The sequence below is a fragment of the Triturus cristatus genome, chromosome 8, assembly GCF_964204655.1.
Source record: "Triturus cristatus chromosome 8, aTriCri1.1, whole genome shotgun sequence".
NCBI lineage: Eukaryota > Metazoa > Chordata > Amphibia > Caudata > Salamandridae > Triturus > Triturus cristatus.
The window spans coordinates 1,315,328,404-1,315,343,982 of NC_140591.1; the positions used below are offsets into that span (position 1 = coordinate 1,315,328,404).

At 40.6% G+C, this 15,579-nt stretch overlaps 1 protein-coding gene across 13 annotated transcripts in view; it reads right to left on the reverse strand.

Moving 5' to 3' along the window:
* ROBO2 (roundabout guidance receptor 2) overlaps positions 1-15,579 on the reverse strand; it is a 746,476-nt gene that overhangs the window by 665,934 nt on the left and 64,963 nt on the right. For all 13 annotated transcript variants that reach the window (XM_085623038.1, XM_085623035.1, XM_085623037.1 and 10 more), the window contains exon 2: positions 8,244-8,570. In XM_085623038.1, the coding sequence (XP_085479164.1) occupies positions 8,244-8,570 (327 nt within the window). The remainder of the gene's footprint in view (positions 1-8,243; positions 8,571-15,579) is intronic.

Below are 15,579 nucleotides of genomic sequence, written 5' to 3' on the forward strand. Positions count from 1 at the left end.
TTTAAGTCCACGAAGTCAAAATAAGGGGAGGATGCTAAAAATGACAGGTAACCAGTATCTTTATTCAGAAGGATGTTTGCACGACATTTTCATTGGAACTGAAAGAAAGAGATCTGTAGACATTGCACATTAGCAGTTGCTGAACATGCACCTAGCACTCCTCAGGGGAACAGTGAAGTATCCCAGGATTGTGTATCTTGCATTTATGCACATCATCCCTTACTCAAAATAAACAGAAAGAGCACTGTCGAAAATATTTTTGGCAAAAAAAAATGGCTTCTGTGTAAAATGTCTATGACCCTTCTCAGCAGCCATATCCTCTTTTGTTACCACTTGTACTTAGAATGATATAGGATCAATTTTATTTTTATTTTTTAGACTAACCATGATCAATATATTTGGACAAGGTACCTACATTTGGTAATCCAGCAATATGTGACCTATAAATAATGCAGAGAATTCTCTTTCATCCGATTATTTCAGTTCAGGCCCCTGCCTTTAAAATGTGAGGGCAGACTGTGCCGCACAGTCACAGAATTCAATCTGGATTCCTAGATCTGGAATTTAATTACGAATCTGATGTAGTTACCTCTTTATAAGCCTAGTCAGAATCTACTTCTGCGCGTTTACACTGCACAAAAACAAGGTAAATCCCAGTTAATCCTTGAAGACCTTGTGTTTGGCTCTTGAAAGTAGAAAATCAGAAAAAAAAAGAAAATTAAGGTTTCATCGGTGACCCGAGACTGTTGAACCATCGGCTCTTGGGTTGGAAAGCATTCGGCACCTTATTTAATCGTCTATTGCTGCACAGGGACAGCTCTGAAAAAAAAGGAAAAAATAATCTGGGCACTTCATCAATTTTTCATGAATTTTCATTTAGGCCAGAGCCCCCTCTTACACCGGTCGATAGATCAAGCTGCTGTCACATATTTAACACCTGGGGCTGGGCCTGCCATCTCAGGGGACGTCCAGGGACTGTGGCGGCTCTAGACGAGTGGCTGTCTCAGTATGCAGGAGGAGTCACCCCTGCCCTTTATGCCACTTTTGCAGGGCACCAGCGCGTTGTGGAAAGAGGGCCCAGCCATATTGACTAATACCAGCTTCGCAATTGATGCTTTTTCATGAAAGAAGATGGTTCAGGAAGGTTTGTGCTTCGCTGATATTCAGGGAAGCGTTTACATGCAGAACATTTAAGAAGTCCATTGATCGCTTTACCCAAAGGAATGTCATATCAATTGATAAATTAAAAAATGAATAAGAGAAATATGTATTGTACAATTTTTCACATGCTAGGTGCATGCAGGCCCACACACAAAAATACCTCTGAACATCACAAAACCAATCGCTAAAAGTAAACTGGTTGCAAAATGACACATGACATTCCAGCACAGGCCATGATGCCTCAGCTGTTAGAATAACTATGTGATCCTGGACACACAGTGCACCATTTTTACAAAATGTACATGGGTTCATGCCTCCTTCTCCTATAGCAACCTGCTATACACCCAATGATTTAGACTTCTATAGTCTTCATTGCCACCCTGGCCCTTGACAGGATTGAACCTAGCAACGTTTTCATGGTGGGAAACTATATCCAAAAAGGATCGTTGTTTGCCCACAAGAAATATAATTTTCTTCAAAGAGAAAGTAAAAAAGAGTTCAAGAGTATATGTGCTCCTGTCTATAGCGTGTTCTCCATGCAGAAATGTTCAAATATACATTTGTGTGTTTTTTTTTTTTTATGGGCATGCCTGTGAGTTCTCCTGGGAAAGTTTGACAGGCAAAGATTACCACAGTATTCTTGGAAATTTCCACAGAAATGGGACATTTCGCACAGTGGGTCACTTAGGGACTAATGCTCGCCAAAAGAAACATTGCCCGGCGATGGGGAGCGCCGCATCCTCCTACAGTGGGGGACTGGAAAAGAGACTTGGATTGGGCAATGTTTCGGGAAAAAACAGTGTATGTGGCCCGTGGATGTCCAAAGAAATGGACCCGTGTTTGGGGTTTGTGGAATTCCTACCGAGGAGATATATGTCAACCTCCCCTCGTCTCCAGTAACGAAGATCCCCCTTCACCCTAGACCTTCCAAAGTATACTCTGTATAACGTGTATTACCAACTGTTCCCATGAAGCCCGATGTACTACTTCCTCTGAAATGTGATTGTAGTGCTGATGTCTGTTTATCAATAAAACGTTTTACAAAAAGAAATGGGACATTTTGCCTAAAAGCATAAATTCATTACTTCTTCAGGGGCACTTTCATGAAAGTGCCCCAAAGTTTCAAAGCGAAGAATAAAGCTTTTGTACATAATATGTTTCGACTTTTCACTTAGGACAGGCAGACTGTGATCAAAAAAGGCATTCATGGCTTGTGTTTATCAAATATTACTAGTTTCAGGTATTGCAGCATTTCAACCTGCTCAACGAGATTATTAAACAGATTGGCTAGAGGACTAAAAACAGGATGATTCAATAAGCCAGTATGCGTCTTCTGTATGGTTACAATAGCAGCATTGAAGAAAGTACATAAAAGAAATACTGCACCTGTATCACTCCATGAAAGAGTCTGTTAAAACAATGTATGCAGTTTCTCCTATTGAGCCCTGTGCCCACTAACCCAATGATCTGATAACATTTTTAAAGGGGTGTGGGTGGAGAGTGTGTGTGGTGTGTGCCAGTGTGTAAATCCCAATTAGAAAAGAAAGTTAAAAACACAATTGCCAGGCCTTGTAAGAACCAACCTATTTGATTTCTTCTGTAAAGAGATTGTACAATGGAACATTTGAGACATGAGTCCGTTTTTTCTCAAGCCATTTATACACTACTGTGGTAATAACTTTACAGTGCAATAGTAAATGTGTGAATCTGTGTTTGTTAGCACACTTGTCTGAAATAATATGTTATTTACACAAATAAGGACGCATATTAAAATATAGATATGTATGTATGTATAAAGAGAGAGAGCTGGGGATGAGATAGAGTAGAGAACAGAGAGCGCAGTAGAAGGGCTGCTAGTGAAGGGGTGAGTGAGGGATACACTCTGGACCCTTCTACACAGGTAACCTTGACAGTTAGCCTTAGGAGTCATGTGCTGAAGCAGACTTTTTTATATACAAAATTTCAGAAACTTTCTGAAAGTATATTTCGTTTGTATTGAGTGATCGGAAAATTAGCCATTTCAACTTCACTGAGTCCAACAGATAAAAATTGTTAGGCAGATAATGCCTTTATCGCCAAAGAATATGTGGGAAAGTATTGCATGGAAAATGTTTCTGTCCAGCCAAAAATGGATCAGCAGCTTGGAAGCTCTATTTATTTAGAAATCTGTTTATTAAGTTTGCCATCAGAATCATACAGTACATCTCATATTGGCAGAGAGCATAGTTACATCTATTGCATGGTAAAGGCTCAGGAACACATCACATATAATCTTAACATTTTGTACCAGATGAGTGGCATGTAGCATTGTCCAAGGCTATAGCCTGTGAGGCTATAAGTAAAGCTATCACCACGCGCGGTTTTGCGATCTCATCACTTGTGGAGAGTATCATACCGCCGTCTCTGTTAGCAGCTTGGCAGCTCTATGAAATGGAATGAAAGTTCATCCAGTTGACAACATTTGGTTGCGAAAGGGTCCAGAGCATGGGCAACATATACTTCCAGGTTTTCTGACTAGAGAATAGGTATGGTTGCACGAAGGAAAGTTTCTGACTGCATCCGTCACCCACTGATGGATATAGTATTTACAGATCGCATTCAGTTACTGCAAAAACAACATAACCCAGGTCTGCCACAAAGTAATGTGCAAGCCTAATACGCTACAGATTTGTAGCCTCTGTACTCTCCTGTATATGTAAGCACCGAGCAGTGGAGTACAATATTTATTTATGCCCCTAGCCTAATGATAGACATTTTGTTCGATATACAGTGGACATTTAATGCGGTCACATTAATGCTGTTATCAAGATAGAGTTGGATAAAGGACGGGGAGCCCACTGACATCAACAGACCCCTTTACTGAACAGTGATACACTTAGAAATGGATGCACACAAGTGCAGTGTGTGTGCATGCCAATACATTGAGTGTTCACCGCAGAGCACTTACAAGAGCTGTGCTTGTAACCTGCTCTTCCCCAACTCGTATTTCCCAATTGTGTGACAAGTTCTACAAGCCCAGAGAATATGGCGGCTCATTTGTAAGACATTTGTTTCCAAAGAAACCATGTGTCCATATCTTGTAACTCTGGCCCTGTGTTCTGCATCTGCTGCAGGCCGTGGGCTTGCCAATTAAGCAAGTCCAGTCTAACAAACTTAACAAATAATTCTTAAGAACTTAATGGAGGTTCAACATTATCATGCATGGCTTCTTTATACATTTACATAATCTCAGTTACCAGGAAGCTACTTTGGGAACAAAACAATAGCCAGACTGAGGGTTCACTCCAAATCATATCAGTGAGGTCTGAAACATAGGTCAAGCTTGTGATAAGGAAAGGCTTCTTGCATGGATAAGACGAAGCCATGTTGGTCACTATGAAGTGTAGCAGTGTCACTGCACGTGTCCCAGTGAGTCTTGGTCAGAACCTAATCACCCCCAAGTCACAGCGCTCCAGACACCTAAACAGACCTTCATGGAAAACAATGAAAACATTGTTTTGGAAGATTAAAATGCTTTTTACACTGTCCATTGAAGAGATGAAACATATTAGTCTCCAACATACTAGGCAAACAATATGGCATAGTGGTCTCACGTCATTAGACTTCTAAATATTGTTGTGCGCATGTTACTGTGTGCACTTTGGTGTCTTGCCCAACCTATATATAAAAATGTGATTCTAAAGGGTTGCCCTTATGATGAATGAATGTTTCTTTCTGTAAGGAGGTGAATAGTGTGTGTCACTAAGAGGTCTCCTGTAACAAACTGGATGCTTCTAGTCAAAGATAAACAGAACCGAGCTTCACGATAGCCAGACACAAAGCAGAGCCTAATTCTGTCACTACAAGGGTCTCCCTTTAATCCCCAGAGAGATTACTGAAAGAATTCGGTCAGCTAAATTTCAAAGCTACAAAAACAGTAATACAATCTGGTGTCAGGTGCTCGATTCTGAGCCACACGTTCTGGCCGTGTTCCTACTCTCACATACCCCATTCTATGGTCTTTCCTTAAAATACACAGCCCCTAAGCCCTCTTTTATTTGCTTTGTAACTATCTGCGCCGAGGCCTTTAGATCATGCGTGACCACTCACCAGCTGTGGTGTTTGACACTTTAACTCGAGTGTGGCCATAGCACAACTGTAGTTTAATGTCAGGCACTAAATTTTGACTTGGCTTCCTACAACCCGCAAGATAAATATTTATTTAAGTAATATTAGCTGCTGTCTGGACTCCATGTGTGAATTCTCCAAATGGCCACGTTCCTGTGGCCAGATGTTCATAAAACGTCTTCAGTTTCATTGGTTCCGCCATCTCAATATACTACATCTAATTTATTCATTGAGCATTTCACGACTTTACAAATAGTTTGACCTTTAAGCTCTGTATAAAAAGAGTGACACGCTCACAGTGTTATGTGATAACCAGTTTTATTGGATGACTAGCATCGACTGTCCCATCAGATGGCGGTTTTGGAAAACAGGCGACTCAAATGGGGTCAAGCTTGTCTGGCAGAGCAAAATGGCCGACAGACTAGTTTATATTTCAATGGAGTCTTTTAAAAAGGTTACAGCTAGCAAGGTGGCTCAGTGAGGTGAATAAATTCTGAAGGCCACAAATCAGAATCCCAGCAAGGCAGGCTCAGCCATCTTTCCTTCTGAAATCAATAAATTGTGTATTAAAACTGGGTAATAACAACTTATGTTATTTACTGTGCCCAGCAATGTGAGAAGTATGATATGAAGAGCTAATAAAAAAAAACCTCTATGGTTCGTAAGATCCATGGTATAATAATGGGGCTCCAGTTGATAATAAAAATTTTCAACAGAAGCTTAGCGTTTTGCTTGGCATTGATGAACAATAACAAAGAGGAGTGGGAAATAGCTAAACAGTGTACTCTCAAAATAGGATAACCTAGAGTGTGCCAGCTGCCTCTAAAACTTGTTCAGTGAGCACATACGAGTTTAGAGGAATTTTATTATGGTGTTGCGAGAAGCGGGGAACCGTTTTGTAAAGCAATGTCAACTGTAAGGGACAAAATGCCAATGACAATAGCTATAGGAAGTGGTGAGGCTGGGAACAGCCCCACTTTTATGGGGGGTTACCAAAGGGTCAATGTCCCAGATGAATAAAATGATAAGGAGTTTTATTATAAATGGGACCGTAAATTCAAGAAACACAATAAAGACTGCTACATAATGTGACACCAATTGTTTTTTAATGGTAGTGTAAAAAGGGACATAGCAAGTAAAAACAGTGTTGAAATATATTTGCAAGAAGCGATTTGAGTAATATTTATGAGAGCTATATACGTATTCGGACTTGTAAGGGAGACTGAGAGAAACCAGGTTTCCTTAGCAAGTATGTGGCTAATACAAGGCCTGTGGAATCTATTACTTCAAGAAATACTGAACGGATCAAACAGGGATTGAACCTCTTACAGCATCCAGCCCAACAGATATTTCTGCTCAATAAAAAAATAAAAAGATAAACAATCCTTGGACTGGAATATCATTCCAATCTTCAGGGCTATTGCCTTAACAAATACCACTTCTGAAACACGGGCAAACCCAATGAAAGACGTGATGATTGGGAGAGTACATATATCATACCATGAGTAATGTTTCATGATTTCATTTTTTTGAATCCATACAGGAATCATTTTGCACCCCTAACGTTCTGAAATTGGGGTAGATGGTCGGTATCCAATTCTTATTGAGTCTGGATTGGGGTCTGTTACCGATTAGCGTATTACACTGAACAATTTTGGCTGGATGCACTAGAACAGTGGCTGTAAGCAATTATTCTGCTACTTCGTGGGAAACTGTGCAGCTCTGGAGAAGCTGGGTTGCATCATCCTCTGGCATAAACTGGAGATCTCGACTTCTGAGAGAGAATTAGTGTCAGTGTTGAAATTGCTGTGTCTGGATTGTCAGAGGGAATTGTATTACATTATGGCAGTTGCAGGGCCATACAGATGCACACTGCCTTTCTTCTGTTCATGTCTCTCAAATTCCTAGTGTATCAATGGATTAAAATGCATTTCTCTCTCCAATAACAGCTCTACTGGAACTTTCTCTGTATACCCAAATACTATGGCTTGAAGATGCATGTCAATGTAGCTCTTCGGAGGCAAATGAACATATGGGAAGTACTTTGTCTAGTGAATAATCTTTCCTAACCTTGCACCGCCAACTATCTTCAACACTACGAATTCCTGAACACTCCTTAGTTTAGTCGTGTTGGGATTCTGGATCTATTCTGACGTCATTTGTCCAATGGCATTTTGATGTTTTGGAATGCTGCACAAGCCCTTTATTCAATTTGAACATTCCAGTCCTCTGTTTACCAATAATGTCTTTAAATTATCAAGTACAATTGTAGCTAGTTCATATGACTGTTCAACAGAATCCCTATCATCTTTAATTAGATATGTCAAATCAGATATTTTAGAAAATTGCTAAATAGTTCGGTAATGAAAAAATACACTTCTAATCCAAATGAATGGCATTCTAGGGGTGAAAAAAGAGATTATGTTCCTCTGTCAAAAGCAAAATCAGACGGAAGAAATACAGAAAGCCCACTGTGCTTGATAGCAAACATATGATTGGTTATCTATTTGTCCAGAATGTTTGAGTCTGGAATCAAGATTTACAATAAATGAGACCACCGAAGGCATTATCGATTCAAGTCAGCTATTGCATGAAACCAAACAAACTAGTAATACATGGCTAATGAAAAATATAGATCAAACATTAACCTGAACTGCATTGCACTTTTTTGTCTTCAAAACTTTCATCTTCACAACATGTGCAAATGTATCCTATCTGCATTTTAATTGGCGTCTGCAAGCATTTATTTAAGATGCAAATAGCGGCATGATATGCGATAGATCATGTTTTTAGTGCCGTCTTAATTATGCGACTAAACAGTGGCGTACTAAACATTAGTGTGAAAAATTATGGACCCATGTATTTAGTAAAGTTGAAACTAATTTAAGACGCAAGCATCGTAAATCTTAAGCTACTAACTTATAAGTGCAAGACATGCTATTAAGACTTCCCTTATTAACAATGAAGTGACTTACATGCTACTTCCAGAGATGCATTGCGGCTCACAGCTTCACCGAGATAGTTCCTGGCTACGCAAACATAACTTCCTTCGTCAGGTTTGCTTCTGCGTCCATGCACAATGCGCAAGAAAAACAGGGATCCGCTGGGCAACAGCATCCGGTGCGAACGAGGGTCATCTTTGTCTGTCTCCACTCTCTCAGCATCTTTATACCATTCAATGGTGGGCGTTGGCCTACCTTCCGCTTTGCAGTTGAGGGTTGTTGGCTCACCTTTGGAGACAATCACATCTGATGGATGTTCAACAATGCGAGGAGGAAAGTCTTCTTGCCGGAGACGAGATCCTACAAAAAGAAAGATTAAGAGAATCAGTATATAGCGTAGCCGACTTTTGTACATCACAGTCAGTCAGTCAGTCACATGTATGCGGGAGTGTATCTTTGAACGAAAGCGGCTACTTCTTTTCTTGCCTCAAAACAGTAAATTGTAACTTTTACATTCACTCTAATTAGCATGAATTCACTGTTGGAAGGAAGCCTGTCCTCTACTTTCTTTGGACATATAGATTCAATTCATAGCCCTCCAACAATAATGATTTGTAGAAATCAACCCTAAGGTAAACACATGTGGAATGCTTATTTTTAAATTGTTGCTTTGTTAGAGAAAATCATCCTCAGAAATACATTGCAGAGACAATAGCAGCCATCGGCACAATAGATGAGCGAAACATTTGACCTCAGAATTGTTGTGCTGTTCAGATTCTGGGTACTACCTCTTGAAATTCAAATGTAATATTGAGTCATCAAAGACCACCAGAAACTGTTATGAAATAGCGATCTCATGGCGTAAAGCTCTTGTACCCAACTGCTGAAGAAGCTTCTTGGCATGGATGCCAATGGTGTCAACCTATAAAGTATGAGAGTATGCAGCAGTTGCATGAACCAAGGGAAGGACCAGGCTGACAAATTCATCAAGTGCACTACCATGGCTTATCAATAAAGTATTCTGCTTTTAAATGCATCCGATATTGCTCGATCGCATGCTGTTAGATACTGTACCACAGGGAGCTCATAACGTATTAAGCAATTGGGTATTTTGTCATTAGATGAACCACAATTAGATGAACCACAATAACTCAATCAGAAAATGTGTCATGAAGAAACTTTTCTATCAGGGGCAGAAGTCAACAGAGGTGACCGCGGAGTTGCTAGCCCAACTTGCTGCAGAATCTAGCAGCATGTGTTCCCCTCTCAATTCTCCATGTGAGCCCTGGGAGGTGATATGTCTAGCAACAAGCTGGAATTATTGCCTTTTGGGTCGTAGTCTTTGGATACCATCTCTACTGTGAGTAATAAAGCAAGCAATGTACATGGGAACAGAAACTTGCTGCATTACCCATGGGTGAAAATGGTGGACTATGAGCTGAGTTTCCCGAGCAGAAAGAAGACTTTCTGTGGAAATGCAAAAAAATATGTGCCTGTGGGTGAAAGCAGACAGAAAACATATTTTGGGAGCATGAGGTTACAGGTGATAAAGCTAAAGGCAGCCTTATGTGTGGGCAGAGCAAGGAGGCGTGCTTGTGGGGGAACGCATCCAGAAAACCTATTGTAGGGGCCATGAGTCAGGGGTGGTAACAAGGGAGGAGCAAGAAAATTAAAATACCCTACACGTTGACCATATCTCAAAGACACACAGTAAGCGAAGCAAGGAAGTTCGACCACCACTGCTACTTTTCAGGAGGAGAGCGTTCGTGCCGAGGGATTGTTCTGCTCCTAAGAACTATTTTTCTTCTCTTTTGTACCTTTCTTTTCACTCTCATTCCTGCTTTTTCTCACTGCCATATTTTTTGATCCCTCACCTCTCACTAACTTCTTTCCATATTGTAAAACAATTCTCTTTACCTAAGACTGTTGCCCCAGTGCTAGAACTCGGACCCACCCACCTCTTACCTCTTTCATGGTATTTTGGTAAAATGTTAATTATCAGCTTCCTCGTAAAGAACAAACAGAGGGGTCCTCAAAAATCAGTAATTATGCATTTGTGGTGGCATTCTCCCCCCACCCCCTCCACCCTCACTATAGCTGCTTGCGTTCTGTACGCCACTGAGTGGTAATGCTATATGCGTTGAAAATGAGGCTATGCTGCAAACGGAAATGTAAACAGCCATTAACAATGTCTGCTTCCGAGTTGGTTGTTAGAGAACTCAAAGGCACCTACAGTGTGCAAACAGAGAAAGAGTTATTCATAGTGAAGAGAGGGGTACCCATGACTTAAACCCGATGTATAACTTAGGCTTTTCCCCAAAAACCGGATATGAATTTCTATGCATCATATTAGAAGTAAGAAAATCTACAAATAATTTCTTTTTGCCAGACAGAATAATGGCAACATTTTATTGCCCTTCAGCAACACATAGATGCTTTTAGCAGCAGAACAGGATTCTTTAGGAGCAGGAAGCATTTGCAGTGACGAGAACTGGAAGTCATGGGTTATTCATTGAGGAGGTGATGTACTGTACCCAGAACCTTAATAAATAACTCATGCATTGCAAATGATGTCTCTACAAATCCGTCCAGTTTTCCATCATCTTATATTTGTTGACGAAAGCTCTATAGAACATGTGCAAGGCACAAGTTATTTTATGTAAAAATGTGCAGTGTCGGACTGGCCTATAGGGAAATCTGGCAGTGCCCGGAGGGCGTGTCTGACAGGTCAGTGTGTGGGCCGGTTTTATGACAGTTTGTTGGCCTGTTTATTGACAGTTGGGACGGTTTTTACTGTCGAGTTCCCCGATACTCCCACAAATCTTGCCCGCAGGAAGCATAAATGTATACAGTCTTCCATAACGTGCTAAATCCCTAAACAGCGTGCCTTTGCAAGTTGAAAACTGCCCCGAATTGTAAAATCCGGACACTTTTGTAGCTATCTGATAAACTATGGAGACACATTTTTTTGGGTGCCATGCCATCTTTTTGTCCCAGTCCGACCCTGAAAATGTTTGTGGCTTATGAAATACACTGTGCAAATATGAGTTTATGGATGATAAACTATTGGAAGCTGCCATTCCTTCCAGGGATGCATGTATCAATGTCAATTCTATTTTTCCGATATGAATCAATCACCTTCAACATACCTAATTAAAATCATACTGGTAAAAAAAAAAAGTCTAGTAATTGAGCGACTTCTGTTGTGTGCTCTGTGTATTTTATTTAACGCCATAACATTTTACATCAGTATCATGTACATTTTTAATTCAATTGTTAAAAAAATGGCATGAGATGGCTATTAATAGAGGTTAATATCTGTAATATTAACAATAAGGATCATAACTCTAAATATATGCAAGTTTTGTTTATGCGTATTAGACACTTTCCATTAGATCACTAAACAGACTTGGCACTTCATTATTTTAGAGGGGGGGGGGGTGGAGTTACTTAAACAACTGATATTCAAGTGTTTAATCTTCACATTAAACGTCCTAAAATGTATGTCCTTCATAACGTACAAAATGTGTGTGTCTGTGTGCATGTGAGTGTTCTGTGTGTGTATAAAAAATATATACGATAGATACACACTCCTTTTAGGCATGTAACAGTAATTCAACACATTTTTAACAGTAGTATTTTTCTAGAGAGTTTCTAAGTGTCCATAGAGGTTAACATGGACCTAAAACGATGATGCAAATATATTTAAACACACTAACCCATTCGATCAATTTCAGTTCAATAGGCTACACTGAACAGAGGTTTTTCCTTCAACTCAAAAAAAGGAAAAGGCAATTGACAGTCAAAACAATCATGGATCATTTGAGACAAGATCTACAAGAAAGTAAAGGTTTAATGTTGGACTCAAGGAACATGATTATAAATATGATTATTACATTCTAGGAGCTTGTATGCAGCACAAGGTTCTTTCAAGATGCATCGTCAGTGGTGGTAGTGAAGTGCCTTAGCTTTCAGAGACCTAGATTAACAGTTATGACCTTTGAGCTTTCCATAATGCACGATGGTTCACTTGTTGGTCAGTTGGAGTGCGGTGGCTTTACACCAGACTTGTATCTCTTAAAATATGTGGTTGGCAAGAAGCATTCCCCTTAAGATAAATGGTTTATTTTGGGAACATATTTAGTGATCAGGTTATGTAGGACATTTTACAGTGATTTTGTGACTGTACAGTGAATCGTTGTGATTTTGGGCATCAGGTCAGTGAAGCTACATCTCAATACCGGTAAGACTGTTCAGTTTGTTTACTCTAACGGCTGAGTAACGCATGCGTAACAATGGTCAGAAAGTTGTATACCGCCAGGCCTGTTCCCAGCTTTACTCCTTCTGAAGGTAATTCGGTTCCTAACACTTAGCTGTGGCCGGTATTGGAGTAGGATTAGGTCTTCGTTTCTCAGTCATGGATGCTTCGCATTTATGAACAAAACCAGCTATCATATTGCCCTCTGGAACACATGATCCATGCATAAAAAGTGCTACTAAATACGTGGCAACACTATCTGCGAGAGGACAAAAGATGTACAAAATCACTAATTGCTGAATTGCTGAATCTCCTGCAAGCAGATTCAGACATTTTTGCACCAATCGAGTGTTCTTCCAAAGAGGATTTACTATTTATATTTGCAATCTGATCTCCTAGCAAAACAGATACCTTTTAAAGAAACTGCATTCACAATATGACCTAGCACCCTCTAGGTGTTTGGTAATGGCTATTTGTGTGCATGGCAACCACACTGATTGCTACAAAAAATCTGACTTAAGCAGCTACACAACTTTGGAGATCAGGAAAAATAAGCAAATCGCATATTGCTAAAGCCACTACAGTTTTGAAGGAATCTAATTGTATTTTGAATTTATAAAGCGCATTAAACCAAGACATCAAAGCGCTAAATCAGCAGAAGCATACGAGGAACAACCAAGGCAATTTAAGTTGTGAGAATAGCCAAGTCTTCACAGTCTTGTGGAATACAGAGAACGAGGCTATACTAGTGATGTGCACAGGGAGAGTGTTCCATAACCTAGTAGTTGCCACTGAAAAAGCACAGTCACTCCATCTTGCCTCCTTATAACGAGGAACAGTGACTTTCATCTGACCAGCCGATCTCAACTTTCTGCTGGGAAGATACCAATTGAAAGCAGTTCTAAATTGTAGGAACCCTGCTGGTTAAGGGCCTCAAAAACCAGACACAGGGATTTCAACATCAGCCTATTACTCGCTAGGAGCCTGTGGAGAGTCCTCATTCCCTCCCTCACCGATAGATGTTTAGGAACGCCCAAAACAAGCCACATTCTGGATAACCTGAAGTTAATTAAAGGAATACTGGTTGGCGTTAAAATTCAAAGCATTACAGTAGTCAAGGTGAGATGTTATGAATGTAATGACCATCGATACTCTTAGCTCCTCAAGCTCCAAAAACATGTCCTATTAAGCTGGGGGTCAATTTTTGAAAATCACCCCCACGTTTTTAGCAGAGATTCTAGGAACAGGTACTAAGCCGCAAGTCTCCAGCCACCAGCGTTCAGATCAAACAGAATTCTCTGCTCTGAAGACGACAATCTCGGTCTTATCGGCATTCATCTTGAGCCAGTTCTCTAGCAACCAGGTGCTGACTTGCCCCATGCACCACCTAAACATGTCGGCTACTCCTGTTTAATCACCTAATATTGGTAGGCTAATTTGGGTATCGTCCACATAGGACACTAGCTGAAAGCCGAAGGTACATCTTAGTTTAGCCAAAAGGGCCACGTAAAAGTTGAACAATGTGGGACTGAGGGAGTACCGAAGCAGGACACCAAAGGAAGCTGGAAAGGTTTAGATCTGAAGTCTCTGCAGCTCACTATTTAGGTCCTATTTGCCATGAAGGATTCTAGAAGATTGAGGGCAGAACCCCTCAGCCCACCCTGATTCAGTCTTTGCACCAATTGCAGGGGAGAGATGGTGTCAAAGTCTGTGGATAAATCTAGCATAGCGAAAATAGCCGCATCTCCTTGATCTACTTGGAAGCAAATTGAATCTGCCGCTGCGATTAGAGCATATTCAGGGCTGTGGTTCCTCCTAAAGTGGTTCTGTGAGGAGTATAAAAGCTCAGAATCTTTACAAAACTGCGCTTATTCCTGACTTGTATGCCTTTCAAGAATTTAAGCCGGTATGGGCAACAAGGAGATAGGTCGGAAATTTTTCACATTTCCTGGATCCCCGTTACATTTGTTATTTCAGGGGAATAACAATAGCTTTTTTCCATCACTGGGGGTAAACTCCTGACTCCAGCACCTGGACATACACCTTCTCAAGAAAAGCAACAATAATATCTGGTGCAAGTTGAATCACTGTAGGCAGACAGCGATCATAAGGAGAACCTGAAGTAAATTGTCCCAGGAGCGTTTTAATTTTAGCTGCCAACTGAGTCGTGAAGAAGGACAGTTAACCATTAATGGGGGGGCTGCGCCCAAAAAAACATCTTCCATAGATGCGGGCACTAGGCCATCCTCCACAACTTGAAATTCACAGAGAATCTTCAAAACCTTATCCTCAAAGAATGAGACCACCGTATTGGTGAACTCTCAAGAGTTTTCCAGCTCCTCTTGAGCTGGCGGTAAAGTCAAATCTCGTACCACCTTAAACAGCTCCTTAGATACACGGATGGCAGATCTTATATTAAGGGAAAAGTATGAGGATTTTGCTTCTTTAATAGCACTCATATTTTTTATTGCCTCTTTGTGTTTGTGCTTTTCTTCTGAACTACACACCAATCTCCACCTCTGTTTTTGTCTACGGCATTGCCTTTGGAGGTCTTTCAAACTCTCTGAAAACCACGGGACAGGGACCTGCCTCTGTTGTCGGTCCGTGAACACTAACTCCTCTAGCCTGAGAAGACTCAAGAGCTTTCTTCAATTCCCCACTGGAGATTTTATTCCACCTTCTATAAGTGGCAATCTTTAACTGACAGGTCCATAAAGTTGGTAAAAATACCATCCAGCTATATGGGTTGAAGAGGTCACCCGTTGGAAAAAAACAAAACTGTTCATCAAATCCAAAAGAGCTCTACTGTCATTACAACTTTCTTCCAGATAAAAATGAAAATCCCCCTAATGGTGAATTTAGCCCAGGAAATGAAGGGTTCCAGCACCTAATTCCAATTTTAAATAAACTGTATTCTTGGCCCAGGAGGGCGGTATATCAGTAACCCCAAAAAAAGTGTGGTTGCTCCTAATTTTAAAAAAACACACCTCACAGGTGGACGTGGTCTGGTTCAAACGAGCAACTCCACCGATCTCCTACAATAATGGCATGGCCACCCTCCCCCCCTGAACCCAATCTAATCTCACCATATTGTAGCCAGGAGGCGTGGCT